At 39.5% G+C, this 17,340-nt stretch overlaps 1 protein-coding gene across 2 annotated transcripts in view; it reads left to right on the forward strand.

Annotated features, from left to right (window-relative positions):
• Window positions 1-11,632: 11,632 nt before the first annotated feature.
• Cul2 (cullin 2) overlaps window positions 11,633-17,340 on the forward strand; it is a 164,297-nt gene continuing 158,589 nt past the window's right edge. For both annotated transcript variants that reach the window (XM_083135160.1, XM_083135158.1), the window contains exon 1: window positions 11,633-11,836. In XM_083135160.1, the coding sequence (XP_082991286.1) occupies window positions 11,829-11,836 (8 nt within the window). In that variant the 5' untranslated portion in view covers window positions 11,633-11,828. The remainder of the gene's footprint in view (window positions 11,837-17,340) is intronic.

Here is a 17,340-nt window from a genome sequence, read left to right on the forward strand (position 1 = left end):
GGACCGAGCATTTTGTCCTATCGGTTTGGAATAATTGCTTTGTGTGTCGGAGGTGGGACTGGAGGTCATGATTAGCACTTCATCGTCGTCATTCATACCTGTTCCTGCTAGTGTTCGTTTTGAGGGGTTTATGATCGTCTTTTCTTTTTGTTTTGGATGAACGATGTGTATTGGTTCGCCTTGGCGGTTTAATTGCATCAGTAGGGGAATTATATTCTAATACTGGTTCTTCCCTTGTGAGCACCGACTGCATATGATTTTATATCTGATAGTTATTGACCATTTGTGTTGAATGGGGCAAGTCAAGTCTAGTGTTGTCCACCGAACGTTCCGACCTTGGAAGACGTAATGGGGGGAAATTAGCACCTGTGAATCTTGGGCGGAGAACTTCCTCCCTGGTGGGGTTGGGAATAAAGATCCCTTGTAGTTTGTTTTTTGCCACTTGGTATGAAATGTTCTCTTCAGCCATTTTGTTTTGTATGGCTGATTCAAGTCTACGTCTGGGGCAATTTTTTGATAAAGAGGAATGGCGTTCTTTGCAGTTAATACACGAGGGTGAACTGTCGCACTGGTCTTCATGTTTATCTTCGGCACAATTGGCACACACGGGTTTCGAACGGCACTGTTTCTGGTGGTGCGAGTACCGCCAACATTGGGAACATTGCAAAACTGCTCTTGTTCGAGGTTTTACTTCGTGTATTTGGCTATTAATGATGATTTTATCAGGTATTTGGTTCCCGCGGAAGGTAACACAGAAAAGTTTTGTCGGAACGAGGTCGAAAGTCCCATCTTCTCGCCAGATCTTTTTCGGCAAGCGTTTGACTGTAAGAACCCTGATGGGTCTTTCTGTACCTTCCAATACGTCTTGTTCGGAGGTATCATGTTCAATACCGAATACCAGACCCTCCCTTTGAACTAATGAAAGTGGCACCCGCGATTGAACCAGCATTTCCCGATGTAAAGCAGTCTGTAGCGTGAAATTATTAGCAGCCCTTGCTGTTTTGAATGTTACCCGGACCCGGTTGATACCACATTGTTCTACCAAGTTGACGGTCACATTTTTTTTTTGTTTTTCCTGAGAATGTTTCCGACGCTACCTGCGGCAAGTCATTTCGCGTTTTTCTCAGTGCCGTCCAGGAGGACGACATATGGTCGCGGCATGTCTTTGTCGTACAAGTATTCGGGAAGAGTGGGTTGAATTTCGGAAATAGAGTCTCCGCTGGGAACTTTGTCTGGCTGGGTCGATTCCTCCATTTCATCCCGGTGGCGTTTTTGGGTGTTTTTGTCCGCACTTATCTGAGAGGGTGTTATGCGGTTAGTCTTGGTTGTCGATGAGAGTTGTTCTATTGTGTCCATGTTGGTGTCCGGGGATTCGTTCCCCTCCATGGCCGTTCGGGCCAGCTACCCGGTTGAAGGTATACGTATCACTGTTCTATTAAACCACGCGGTATTTGTTCCTATACAATACCTGTTCACTACACTATCACTTGGTAGCAAAGTCGCAAGAACTAGTTGAACGTGTAACCACTGCACGAGGATCTGCCTACGTACGTCTTGATCCTGTCAAGGTTCCAGTTACCCGGGTATTTATTTATCCCAATCTTGTATTAGGTCCTCCTCCGTAGCCGGGCGGCTTAAGGCGTTCACTCGTCTTGAGATCGTTCGCTGCGGGACGGCGTAGGTTCGAATCCGGCTCTGGTCGGAATTTATTCGGCCTACGTATAAGGCCGGTGGCAACCCACCATCGTGAGGAAATTGGGGAGCTCCGAATGAGTGAGCGGTAACCCGGTCGAGAAGACCTACAACGGCTGGGGGTTCGACGGGCTGACCACCCGTCACCCCAATACTGGTCTAAGATCTCCACGCTATAACATGTGACGGAGGAACAGTGTGTGAGGGAGACCAGCAGTCGGTAGGTAAGCCAAGGCTCTCAAGGGCTGTCGCGCTGTGGGTTATTAATCTTGTATTAGAAAGGAAAATGATGAATTATAACTATAATGTAAAATGTAACTAATTTTATATGTGATCGTGAATGTCACCAATTAGTTTAGCTACTCCGAAAACTATGGATTCGACACTATCTAGGTCATTTGTGGAATTTTATTTTTCACCCCCTCTCACTCCCCATGCCGATAGGCATGACACCCGCATTGGGAGTGTCACGAAAACTATGGATTCCATTCGCAACACAGCCTGAATGTTAGACAATCCGAAAAACACTATCGTTGTGCGGATTGCATAGAGTCACGGATGTCTGTTTGTGCGGATTTAATATCGGTGCTTCTCGATTATTTTTACATGTCACCCCTTCCCAACCCACGCCTAGGAGTGCCAGGGGTGTCTTACCAAAAAAATATTCTTTCCAGATTGCAAGTGATATGTGTACCAAGTTTGGTTGAAATTGCTCCAGGCGTTCGAGAGTTCTGCCGGAACAAACAAATATACACACCCACACACATACATCCATTTTTATATATATATATATATAGAAGATAGATGCATTACATCTCTCCTGGTTTGCTTGTAAAGCATACGCTTGTACCTCCGGCAGTACATGTGGCAGTAAAATGTTTTAATTATTATGTATTATTTTACCGGATTCACAACATTAAAACACTTAAATTATGAAAATTGAAGTGACGTAAAGAAGTGCTGTGCAAATTTTAAGGCTTTTTTGGGTTCCGTGGGGACAGGAACCAGGGTTTGGGTTCCGTGACCAGGCCCAATGTGTGAGATTTAGGAGAATGTGCGAACCCAAAAAGTCGGTACAGGCATGGGCGTAGTTTGGTAGGGGCTAGGGTAGGCTATGACCCTCATCTAAGAAACAGATATTAGCCTCCCCCCCCCCCACCAAGAACATGAGAAACTGCACACAAAAATATAGAAAATTCTCATGAAACTTTCAAAAATGAGATCCTACAATTGCGATTTTCTGAACATGATGAAGAGAAGCCGTCATTGTAGGAACTTGAACAGAATAGCAGTCTTGATAAGGCAACAAAATATTAAGGAGGCAGTCACATTAAAACGCCCGAAAACACTACACATATATATATACTTATATAATAATAATAATTATTATTATTAGAATTATTATTATATTCATGTATGGTGTTTTGTGTGTGTCTTTTATTTAGAGTGGACGTTTACTGCCTAAATTTACTTCTTGATTACGAGTTTATCTCCACATGATTCTTCTCTAGGTGCTTTGGAGAACACATTGCGCACCTTTGGTACGTCCAGGACTTGACATTTCTTCTCAATGGTAAGAACAGCCAAATGAGGCAGTTTGCATCCAGCATCCTGTTTCGAGCAAGCCTTTTCAAAGATTTTAAGGACAACCATCTTCGTTAACGCTGAAGAGTTTTGGGCAAAATTTGTGTTTCACCTTTCAGGGAAATTTTATCACAGGATAAAAAATCAGACAAAGGTTACAGTTATCTCAGAATTCAAGAAATATTCTGAACCTGGCAATACTTACTCTTACTCTAACACTCCATCGTATGTTTATGCTACACAATTACAGGCACGTATGGAGTTCGTGGGAAGAAGTTCTTCGATTTTGATATGTACGAGAAAGAGCGAACCTGCATCTAATGATTGAAGAGTGGCAAATCCTAATAAGCGTTCTTTTACCTGCCCGTGATATGTTTTGAATCGAATTTTAAGTGTAATTTGCATTTTAAGGTTCACGTTCAATACATTTCCAAATAATATCCCCTCATTAACTTCAAGAGTATCGAGGAAATTCCCTTTGTTAAGGTTTCCTCAGACTTATCATCTCGAAATTCAAGTCCCTGAACAGTAAGAAAGCGCGATGAATCCACAACAACTGACATGGAGTGTCGGGTTTTCTTCGATCACCTTTCGTCCTGGATTCGATACCCAGTGGAGGCACTTTAAACTATAAGCCCAGTCCCGATTAGCCTTACTGTGCATAAGTGGACTTCAAACGCCAAATCAACCAATCAACCAAATCTTGAATCAACTTTGAATGTCTTTTAATACTTAGCGTTGTCACTAACGACCACGATTAGAATAATTTGCCCGTACTACAGATGATGTCTTGTGGTCCTGAAAATATTCGTGATGTTTTAAAATCATCCACATTCAACACTTTTTCCCAGTTCTTAAGACTGGTTAAAACTTAGGTTAATCTCGGCTATTACAGGACATAAATGAATGAGAAATCACCTATGCCCAGGTCGGCGCTCGAATCTTGGACGAAGCAAATTAATATTTGTTAATCAAGTTGATATTATAAGCAGGAAAGTGATATCATGCAGAATACACCACTTTGAAAAGGTGAAAATCGTCATACTCTTATAAATGAACTCTCTTATTATTCGATATTTAATTAACTTCAGTTGGGGGGCCCGGGTGGGGGGCGAAGTGTCTGACATGGGGCGTCCCCCTGCTCCCTCTGGCGTCGTCACTGCTTCCAACCCTCTAATAACTTCGCTGCTGATAGCCTCACCTTCGAAATGGAAGCTTGTGTGTCGGCGAATAATACAATGGACTTGTGTTCACTGTCCCTCTTTCATTCAAAGTCTGCCGTTTTCCTTTTCAGCTTTTCCTGCAAAACTTCCTGTCAGCAAGCAAACCAAATTACAGAATTTTTATTGCCCCTCTCTTGCATCAACTTTCATTCCTACTTTAGGCCTGGATTTATGGCACGTACCCGCTACTGCAGGTCAACCTCGCCCTATGTTTGGTGTTTGCCCCCTGAAGCAACGGTGTCCATTGTTCAAAGCGAAACCTCTGTCAGTGGGGAACGGCGAAAAATAGTCTCGGAATACACCCTGGTCGTAAACAAGCTCCCGCCACCCTGACATTGCTGTCAGCTTCCCTCTGAAGTTCGATAAAACTACTTTGTGAAATGTGTTTAATAACGAGTGAAAATGTTACTACATGTATTTTGCTCATAAACTTGAAGGCTAAATTTACAGAATAAAAAGAACAGCTACAACATTCCTTCATCTGATTTACAGAAAGGCTAATCGAGACTGGACTCACAGTTTAAAATGGGGTTCAAATCACAATTTGCCTTCACCGGGTATCGAACCCGGGACCCCTTGATTACAAGGCGACGATGCTACCACTGTACCCGGGGAGTCCCCTCATAGAACAAAGTTTCCTTCTACGACGATTATACAGAACTTAGTGCAATTCTTTCATTTGTAATCTATTCTATATCAGCCTCAGTATTTCGTTATTACAATCCAAGGAATAGTATTCTCCTTAAATAAGAAATAAATAAATAAAAAAAACATTGGAAATAATCTTCAAACGGACGTAAAAAAATCGAATCCAACCACCTGCAGAATGCCTGAGGGAAACAACAAGAATTTTCTCATTTCTCATTCTAATAATTTCGTAACCCGTGCAAATAATCATGTGGTAAAATCTTGTCGTGGTTCCCTGTAAACACTAAAATCACCAAATCATTTCTTTCCATATTTCCCGTATTTTCTCCTTTTCTTTAGCTCTCAGCTGTTCGGAGTGGGATAATGCTAGATTATTTGTCCCTAATTATCTCCTTTTTTTAGTCTTGCTTATATCTTGGACTCCTTAATAACTTTCCCAACAACTCCTTATCAATTTGTACTGCCATGTTTCCTACAATGCTTTTCCTACTTCCTAATAACAATCACTTCTGTACACTCTTTGATGTAAAAATTTAATAATAAAAATAAACCATATCCGTCGGTCCGTTTATCTTTCCAACCTATAGAGCTGAGACTATTTTTACAAGATAAACCTCGATCGACATTCCACGATCTTTTGGCCCCTCCTTCCTCCTTCTCTACCTGCCCTTTTACTTGATGTTATTCAGAATTGTATTAGTATCTGGAGTACTATCGTAACATAAAGTTATTAACCTGGAATAAATTGAAAAACAAAAATGGGGAGTAATTCTGTGTTTTGAAAGAGTATAGGAAATAAGTTTAGGTATTCATTCATGCCTCTCTCTAGAATAGTCTTCTTATTTTGACTTAATACACGCTTATCAACGTTTCTAATTGAAATATTTTATTCCAAGCAAACAAGTATTTGCAACTGATTAAAAATTTTGCTTTTATTTTTTCGAGACATTCGAGACGAGACGATACTTTTCAAAACCCGCCCCGTCCCGTCTCGTGTCTCGTCTCGAAAACGAGACGAGAAAGGCATTCCGTCTCGTCCCGTCTCGAATTTCAAAAGGCTTGTCCCGTCTCGTGTATCGTCTCGTTTTCGAGACGAGACACGAGACGAGACGGGACATGTCCCGTCCCGTGAGCAACACTAATAGTGGGCGACCAAAGACTGCCACCAATGAGGAGACGGCAACGATGGTTCTAGCATCGCTTGTGAAGATTTCCAAACGTAGTGCTCGTCGTCTCTCACTGGAAAGTGGTATCAGCCAGTCCTCCGTTGTCCGGATATTGCATACCAATCGCTGGCATCCTTATACGCTGCACATGCAACATAAACTAAACGAAGATGGAGCAGATCGACGGGTAGTCTTCTGCACTTGGGCTACGAACCAACACGAACTGTATCCCTCAATTGCACGTGGCATACTGTTCAGCGACGAGGCCTATTTCTGTTTGAATGAAGAGGTCAATCGGCATAATTGTCGGTGCTGGTGTGACAGTAATCCAAACTGGGTGCAACCGAGTAAGGAACATAGTCCTGCAAAGGTGATAGTGTGGTGTGGCGTATGAGACATCCGCATCATTGGTCCATTTTTCATCGACACTACCTTAACGGCTCAAGATTACCTGACGCTCCTTCAGGAACATGTGTTTCCTTCCATTCTGAACCCCGACGGCAACTTTCCCTTATTTTCAACGCGATGGGCTCCCTACCAACTATGGCGTTGGTGTGCGTCAATGGCTCGATGGACAATTCTCAGGGAAGTGGATTGGTCGCCGTGGTCCCGTGGAATGGCCGCCCAGATCACCTGACCTCACACCCCTGGATTTCCATCTGTGGGACCATCTCAAGCAGACGGTGTATGCTGAGAAACCCCACGATATAAGGCACCTACACCTACAGGAACGTATTCACCACGCTTGTGACCACATTTCACCGGACATTCTCCTGCGCGTGCAGTCGGTGTGGATACGGCGTCTACGGTTGTGCATAGGACGTGATGGCCATCACATAGAACATGTGCTGTAGCGTGCCGTTGGTAGATGATTTTCAAACTTTAAGTGTTCATAACTTGCAAACGATACAAGATATCAAAGAAACAATTACACTTTCGAATTCCTGAGCTCACGCTAGTGTAATTTGATATACTACATGCCCCCTCCCCATTTGATATTTCGATACTGCGTTCAAGATGGCGGCCATGGTCACCACGTACCCTACAAGTTGTGGCCCCCCTTCAAGTACCATCTCCCATTACCAGATTTCACATTTTCCTTACAGGTTTCATAATAAAAGTGTGTCCAAAGACTTTTGACTCACCTGTAATTATACAACATGATGCTTTATGTGTAACTTCTTATTGAGTACTTATCACATTCTCTTTGTAATACATATTCCACAATCTTTTGGAGTTTAATATCTTCACACATACTCATACACATGTACACACACGACCCCGGGTTTGATACCAACTCGCATATAGTGGTTCGGATCCTACTTTAAACTGTATGTCCAGTCACGATTAGCCTCTCTGTACATGAAGTGAGCTTAAAACGAAAACCCAAACTCAACTCAAAACTCCACCAAGCACACACACGCCCGCGCTTCCTTTTTCGTTTGTTACGCCGTATAAATATGTAACACTGCAACTTCCAGTCACAGCTATGCAGAATCAAGTAACACACACGCGTTTACAGGTGTAAATATAAAAAAAATACTAATCCTGATAAATAGAACAATGACAGATTTCAAAACATAATATTTTCAACGTCTACTAGGCTTTTCAGAAGGTGATAGCTCTTCTATCCGAGGATTACGAAATCCTTCATGATATCTTTATTGTTGATATTACCAAGCTATTTCATGTGTACGTTACACAGTGCCACAAGTTTAGGATGCTTTTGGGTTATCGTACTACTTCAATAGTATTTGAAGCTACGCAAAGCACAAACTATGTTCAGCATCGCAACAAGAAGCAGGCAGTCAGACAGTGTCAAAAGCAAGCGCATTAGTCTCTCTATTTCTCAAAATAGTTGTCTTACCTACAAGAACAATAGTAATGCAAACAACTTGAAACTCAATAGGAACCTAGCAATAAGATTCAAAATAACTATGGATAAAACTGGGATAATAGAATCCATTAAGTATTATATGGGAAGCTCCAGTAAAAAGAAGACTAAATTGCAAAGTGAAATAATATATACCGTATCACGCCGTAGGCGTGACTCGAATCCAGGACCCGGGCGTCATAAATTAATAAGCTAATCCACTTCATAAAAGGGGTAATGCTTCCTAAAAGCAAATCACGCCAGCGACCTTCAGTGGAGTTGGAAAACTCCGATGACACTGCACTAGGCCGGAAGAATATGAAATACAGTAAATCAGCGTTATCCACAAAAATCACCGTTGACTACTGACGCGGTCGAGTCAACGGTTTTAACGATTGAAAGTTCGAATTCGTAGTTAAATAGTTCGCGTGAGAAGATCTCCAAAGTTGTAGTTAGCAAAATGATAAGGAGAGAATCAACGATCGGAAAGTACCTATAGTTTAGAATACCGGAATACGCGAGTATAGGAGCCCGGGGTGCGCTCCTTCGTACGTTTTATTCCAGGGTAGGACCACATCGAAACAAGGACCAGCGGAGACGAGTATTGCAACGGAACTGCAGGTACGAAGATTCATCTAGCATATCCTCACCCTGCCTGGCCAGTCAGTAGCCTCTACTAACGATCCCCCTAAAATCGCTTTAGATTTTAGACGTGGTGGAGATGTTGGGTACTTTTTCCACATTTAATAAACCTATGCCTTGAATGTGGAAATTACACGTGATATATTAAAGGTATCGCCCCCCCCCCCCTTCCTCACCCCTCTTCTAACATCGCTGCTGATATGAAGATGAAATAATATTGATTCCCGAGAATCCTTTATTTTCGATTCCACACGACCATCGGTGGATTATTGAGGGAGTGGTACAGTGCGATCCATGAGTATTACCGTGCAAATTGTCCATGACTATTTTCATTAATTTTTTCTTATATACTATATGTTTTTAACCCGAGAAAGCCCATGACTTTATTTCTGTGAGTTTTGTGATCATATTAACAGGGTTTATTGGTTTTGCATCAAAATGGAATAAAATGAAGAAAAAAAATGAAGATTTTATTATCCTGCTCGAAAATACAGGGGTGTCACCTATAGGTGACATTGGGCATTCAAGGTACAAAAATGAACATAACGTGAAACTTATACCATGGAACATCTCCGTTTTATACCTCCCTTCTCATTTTTGTGTGACACAGATGATATTAACAATGTCAGAACTTGACATTACACTTTACACTTTTTCCTATTCATGTATGTGCATGAAATTCGTACCAACAGTGTATGTGTAATGCTACACCGCACCTCATACATATTATCCGTGTCCTCTTGTGGCAGTGTGCACATCTTCTTTGAGAACCCTCTACTTGCACATGTTCTGCAATGTTGATGTCTTGTCTGACTTCATTTGGTACACGCAAGGACACAGAACCAATTTGGGGACTTCTGTAAGGAGGGTTTCCATGTAAACTGCAGTATGATTCCACCAGTGATCGTCGGCAATGACAAAATGTCACATTTTTACCATTCACTTTCTTGAAAATCAACCATGCATTGTGGCATGCTGCATCTATTCCAAAGGCAAACAAGGAGAACCACCACGTTTTACCCCTGAAACTGACTCTCAAGGAGTGAATGTTCTTGTTTTTACAATAATTATAAATCATTACTCACTGGAGGACTAAAATTATTAAAATTATATTTTATTATTATTATTATTTTTACATCATTGTTACAATATTATATTGTAATTATATTATTACTATAATTATAATTATTAAAATTAACGCTAAAATGCAATTATGTCCTAGTCCTTTAAACATTTATGACTTCCAAAGCCCAATGTCACCTACAGGTGACACTACAAATTTATTCAACAATTACACCAACTTATTGTTCAGGGAGAAAATTTATGTTTACCAGACATAAATCTTAAACCTTTAAGAGTAAGTAAAAGTAATAAACTTCTAATCATCTTACCATTTTGATGTTTTGAATGTCCTTCTCCAGGAGCACGTGATACTCATGGATCCCACTTACCTGCCACATTTGTAAGATTAAATTATCATCAGTTTAGAGCAGTGATTCTCAACCATTTTCACTCCGGGGCCCACCTTGAAGGATGTTACACTTCATGGGACCCATAAGCATGAGCGCCGGCAGAATTACTTGTAGGGGTTGTAGCCAGGATCATATTTTTTGCTAAAATCGAGTACTTTAAGAAGTAGAAAAGTAAATATGTAATTTATAAGACTAATTTACTATAGTCTAACCTAACTAAACACACATGGTGAAATTGAGAGATGCCGGTAAAAAGCAATGGTAGTAACAGAAATGTAAAGTTTAAACTAGGAAACGTACAACACGGTTTGAATTTAAATTGTCAAAACAACATATCTTAGTAATTTAAATGTTATTGGTTTTTAAGACACAGTAAATAGATTCTCGAGCCACCGAACACCCCTTCAGAACCAAGCAGTAGGTCGCGCCTCATAGGTTGAGAAACGATGGTTAAGGCGCGGAGGCCGATAGGGGCGATGCTCCCTCCCAAATTCCAGCTTTTGTATATATTTTTGTACCTAATATTTTTGAAGACTCAAATATTCTATCTGATCATCAAGGTTAACAGACTCGAGCATATTTATGATAGGTCAATCTGAACTTGATCAACATTCAAATTTATCCGAACCAATGTGCAATAAACCTCAAAAGGGGATCCAAACCGAGACCCTTTGGGATAATAAGTTACCGTTTTATTTGTTCCCAGTTCGAATTGTGTCATTATTTCATTATTTAGCCACATTGGTTTCATAAATCTATTTTTTTATTAGCGACACTATCTGCTAAATGTGTTGAATTATACAAAATTTCAGTAGCACAGAGAGAATATTGCAGGCAACTACACCTCGCCCCACCGACCGGATTGTGTCCCGCTACGCCACTGATTTGAAGTCGGTAATGTCCTAACAGATACTGAAATATGCTGTACAGTGGGATGCATAAATATTACCAAGCAAATTGTCCATCACCATGTTTATTCTCTTTGTTTTACGCAACGGTGGATAAATCATACAAAACGCCAAATAAGCTGCTTACAACTTCAGTATCAACATAAGTAAAAATACAATCCTTAAAAACACCTAGGATGAAAGAGAAAAAATAATGAAAGTAGTCATGAACAATTTGCCGTGCAATACTTGTACATCCCACTGTACTATATTGAAGATGTCATATGGTATGTACGTAACTTATGACACGAACAATTGCTTAAATATATATGCTGGGCATAAACAGCCAAATGATGTATGATGATTTTAAACAACTTAGTTTTAAATATTTACTTTTCTTTTTGCACTTGGATCACAAGCTGTAATATAATATATCACTTGATTGTATGAAGTAGTCTGGCAAGGTTATGAGAATTATTTTAGTTCTTTTTTTTCTTTTTTTTTACAATCATTCAGTCATCGTTGGCTTGTTATTTGGTGCTCTTGTTGATCTTGTTAGCGTTTTAGTGTTTCCTTTTGAACATGGCAGAGTGAAATTAAACTCGGTGGCCGATAGCTTCTAGCTCCTCATCTGCAGAACCATGGACATGTAAGTATTTTCAAATGCTTATAACATAACTAATATATTATATATAATACACAATATAGTCATACATACATATATTTAGCTAATTACAATATAGTGTGTATATCCTCAAAGTGTCTTAAGTACGATTGATAATCATAGCTGAGGTTATGATTCTCATTTGTTAGGTTGGATGGAACTTTTTTTACATAGCTTCAATCAAAAATTACTTTAGTATGAATAATGCAAATGGATAATTTCATGACAGTTGAACAAGGTCCTCAACCTTACGTTTTCTCGATTCATTTAAAATTTGGAAATGTAAGTGCTGTGTTTTATGTGCTCTAGTTACAACCTTCAATATGTTCGGTACTCCTAGACAAATCGTCCATTATGCAAATGTTCTATCTCCAAATTGTGAACATATCGAGATATTTTGGCTGTGGTCTCATTAGGATGCAATTGATATCGTCTGATGCCTACATACAACCATTATTGATACGTATATTGGGAGTCTTTTTGGTCCGTGTGCAGAATTTGGAAGCAGCCACGAGACTGCAAACTCCAACAGCCAGTGAAACCTTAAGACAATTTCGTCAACCAACTACAAGCACCATCCGAGTGTGAGACCACTTGCATTCTAACCTCAGTCACTTTTGGGAGCTGCTTAGCAATAGTATTTATTGGTCTTCGGTTCTTACTTTTGTTGTTAACAGACACAAAGTTTGAATAATATTAAAGTTTGTGGACATGAGAAATATGTTTCAACAAGTGTAACATGACAGTATGCATAGGTACATTATGGCAGGGACTAAAGTTTCAGTTGTCCAAAAATATTACAACTTTACTCGTATTATTAATAAACTTTCAGTTAAAATGCAATATAATTCTAAAAACTGTGAATGTACATATCAGCCTCACGAATGTTAATTCCAACAATATTGGGTTTACATTTCATTTTCACTTTTACTTTTAAATCATAGGAATTTACCTGTCAAAATTGATGGTTGCATTACATAACCTAACTTAACTTAACATAAATGTAACGTAACTTCGGATTCCAATGGGATCCTATTTTCAAATTTTGTACAATTATTGGGTAATAGTGTATATATGTTATATATATATATATATATATATATATATATATATATATATATATATATATATATTTTTTTGGAAATCTGTATAAAACCCGTTTTTGAGAAAACGGCTACTCAAATTTTGATTACACTACCTTCACCAAATCTCCCCCTCCCCCGAAATAGGCATGCAATATCTCGTGTAAAGGAGCTCCAAAACCAAAAATAAAATACTACGCGAGAAGGCGCGTTGTAAAAAGTACAACATTCACTGACATTCATTGTTTGAAACCTTATTTGTCACTGACAAACCTTTAGGGGAGTTATTTGAACTTATGGAAGTGGTGGAAGAGAGTCAAAGCAAAGAATAGACACAGGCGCCACGTTGCAACGATGACAAATGCCTTTGTTATTAACAAAAGAACAACGCTGTTGTAAAATTTACAACGGCGCACGTCCCGGAGGGTTAAAGAAAGTAAATATTGAAATTGAACGTGGTTAGTACATCTCTGGACTTAGCTAATTTTCCTTTTTTATATATGATATAGCCATTTTGACATCGTTGCTCTTTACCTGTATCAGTTCATTTTGAATTTCAGAACGTAGATAATTATTGTGAATCTCATTTTATTGTGTTCGTCTGAAATGTTCTTGTGGTAGGTCACATTTCGAAAGAAATTCACCAAATACGTGAAGTTTCCTTAATTTTCTGTCGTTTCTGCTGTGAATAATGTTGTTTCTCGATGTTTTCGAACAGCTAAATCATGAGAAGTATAAAATTGTGTTTATGCTTATCAACTTTTGTAAGAGAACGTTTCGTTGTTGTTGTTTTGCGTATTCTAAAATCAGACGGCTATCACCAAGTTTATTTGAAATACTAAATAGTTGACGTATTCATTCAAATTGTAATGTTTCACTCGAATTTATAACCGGTTAAAAATAGAATGTTGTAGTTTTATCGCCCACAAAAATTAGCCCTTTCCATCTATTTTTCTGACCTCTACTTATTACATTTTAAAAAATAATAATAAGCCCATGAGACGCGAGGCCCAGGGCGCTAGCCCACATCGCCCACACTTTGATACGCCTCTGTTGTTATCATAATTCCTCCCATTGTCACGGTAAACTGAAGGTCAGATGTGAAGAGTTTGACGATGAGGAATAAACAAAGAAATAAAAAAGCATTCTCTGCAGTGGTCTCTGGTTCAATTCCGTTTAAGCCACCTTGTAGACTAGTTCTGATCCAAATTAAAACTGTAGGTTTAGTTCCGATTAGCCTATCATGAGCATACAGAGGACTTCTCGAGCATGTTTTATCACCACATTCAACATAAATAACATGATAAAAGTACAGAACGAAAGAGTCTTGAAACCCCTCAGTGACCACCAAAACCTCCAAAACAGAAGTAACAGTAGATACCTGCATCGGCGAGATCTGAAACTCCGTGAAACTGACGGTTTGAAACCTTCTTTCCTTAGAGCTCTCAATTCTCTGACAACTGAAATTGCTACATCATATATTTTTGGCTCGTAGTAAGATTTTTTTCCCTTTACCACTTCATAGTTCAACTTCCTCATCACCTCCGCTTTATTGGTAAAAAATTAGTATCAAAATGTTTTGTCTCGAGAAGCATAGGGCATTTCTTTACAGCCTCTATGGTGACACTTATACTTTCCATCTTAAGAACCATGTGGTCGGATAGTGGTACAATCTCCACGCAAGGGCGTGTATGGGGGTGACCTTTTCGTAAGGCACCCCAAATGTCAACCTCACATCCACGTAGTACACCCCATTAACTGCTTTTTGCAGGCCAACGAGGCTCTGACGTCTGGACAAATAATATTCTTAAAAATGGTGTTATCTAGTGATATAAAATGGGCATAAACAAGATACGACAATTTGTGACGAGTGTGGTATGTCCGAATGCTTCAGATACGACACCTGTTTTAAAGTCCGTCATTACTTGATTGAGCAACTTCTTGCATTATGTTTTAGCGTATTGACGTCTTGTTACTATTATTGTAATACTGTATCATTGTGATGGTTTATCACTTTATTTTTCCTTGCTTTTCCATGAAAATATGAAAATTTTGTTACTAAATACTAAAGCCCCTATTACACGAAACTGGATTTCTACTAGAAATGCCCTAGTTGGCGCTGAACTGACTTTCTAGGTAGAAATCATGGCCGCCTGGCTGACTGCTTTTGAGGAATAGGACATGTTCTAATGGACATTTCCACTTTGACATGAAAAACGTTTTAAATCCATTCATTTTACAGATAATGACACAAACATGAAATGAGCAAAATATCTCGGCGATATTTGTTTTGGTTCTCGAGAAACACGCCTTCAAACACCGCTGAAATTCACCTCCTACGTCACGGATTTGAAAACGTCCTCTCCACAGACACGAGGTCCTCTGACGTCTTCATTTTGAAATGCGTGCAGGCAGGGCTTCTGCTCGTCCCGTCAACTTAGCATGAGCCGCGGAAGCGACAGCAACGTCACTTGTTACTGTGTAAAATAAGTATCTTGTAACTTCCAGTGCAAAAATCTGTGCTCCATTTCTTGGAGGTGAATTATGCCCTAGCATTATAGCAGAATTTACTATAATTCAGCCACTTGGTAGAGGGTTTTCCCATTAGGGTGACAAAGCAAAACTTGTAACAGTCAATGGCTGAACACGTGAACAGCCTTGTTCATTGCGAATACATAGGTTGATTCTGACTGGCAAGAACTTAATGTTGTAGGAATGCCTTTTCTGGAATTACAATTATTTTCGTCATAATATTTTCTTCGCAAATTTTAAGATAATACGTTTAGAACACTCTGGATTACACGCCGATTTCTGCAATATAAGAGGTGATACGGTATAATAAGGTACGGGGAATTTTTTAATTTCCTTCAGTAAATGACAGTTTTCTTCAGATAATATATATATTGCAAATTTTTGTATTTAGCCTACTTTTACCATGTCGCTTTTCCGTCACTTTGTTTAACCGCAACGATGAGAACGCATGGTTAATTTAGTATGTATCTTCTCTAACATCACTTTTCTTCCCACTTTAGGCTAATCGCTACAATGAAGATGAATGACTACAAGCAGTATTCGAAGTCGGGGTGCAGGAGGACAGCCCCCTTACACACACACACACTACCACCACCACCACCAACAAGCACAATCTAAGTATCACCCAACCTGCCACGATACGAGACGAAATTTTTCTTCTGTCCCATCTCATTTCGAAAACATTCACTAGTTCTTGTCCCAACTCCTTTCATGAGACGAGACTGAAAATGTCTCGTCTCGTGCAGTGGCGCAGGAACGGGGGGGTACAGGGGTACATTGTACCCCCGCAAATTTTTGAAGGGGGGTACTGTACCCTCCTAAATCCGTAAATCGAGTTGTACCCCCTGTACCCCCCTTTGGTAATTTGACAATAGACGGAAGGTGCTACTGTTAAAATTACCTATTATCAATTCTCCCAATAAAAAATGTATTATTGTTTATAAATTTTAAGCATTATAGTTCTTACCACAGAAATTCAAAACATTTAATTGTAAACTTATTATACTACATTGTGCTTGCTACTAGTTAGTTCATTGGCCTAAGTTCTTGGAAACCTCTTTAACGAGATGAAAATTGTTTAAAATGTGTGTGGAACGATGGAATCAGATTGACTCTCATACAATTACGCTGCAGAAGATTGCTGCTTTGCCGATTAGCCTATCTGAGAATGAGGTAAATTTGGAATAAGTTTTCATAACTTCAGAGCGGAAACCGAAAGAAAAATAAGCACAAACAAGAACGAGAAGGACCTCACCATACAGGATACAAGATGAGGCTGTGACAATTCTCGACTCATCGCATCGCGATACCATTCCTAGGTGAAATGAAATCTTTCCTAGACATTTAAACAGGGTGCAATTTGCGATTTTATCAGGGCGGGACTATTTTTTACCTATGTATTAGGTATACTTATAATTGGACATAAATTGCTTAAAATCTAATTGTGATATCGAATGCAGCACAAACACAACGCCATTTTATGTTAAACTCTAAAGTCAAATTGTAAGAAAATTACATTAGTCAGATGAATGCACGAGATAAATGAGACTCGCTGCAGGTTCTATTGGTAGATTTTGGATTGGATTTACAAGGTCTCTGGGAGTAAGATGGGAATATTTGATTGATTGATTTGGTTTATTTTACTTCGCATTTCTGCCACTTTTGGCTAATCGCGAAGATGAGGATGAGTGATGATGATATGATGAAATTGATGGACACTCAAAAATAACACCCATGGGCAGGCCAGAATTCGAACCTGGGACCTCAGGCGTCATAGCGCGCTATGCTAACCCCTCCGCCACGGAGTACGGCGAGGTGGGAATGTGTTTTGGATTTTCTTTGTAGATGCGAAAATCTTTAACTGTGACGCGCACA

Source organism: Lepisma saccharinum, chromosome 14, assembly GCF_977018435.1.
Source record: "Lepisma saccharinum chromosome 14, izLepSacc3.1, whole genome shotgun sequence".
Classification (NCBI taxonomy): domain Eukaryota; kingdom Metazoa; phylum Arthropoda; class Insecta; order Zygentoma; family Lepismatidae; genus Lepisma; species Lepisma saccharinum.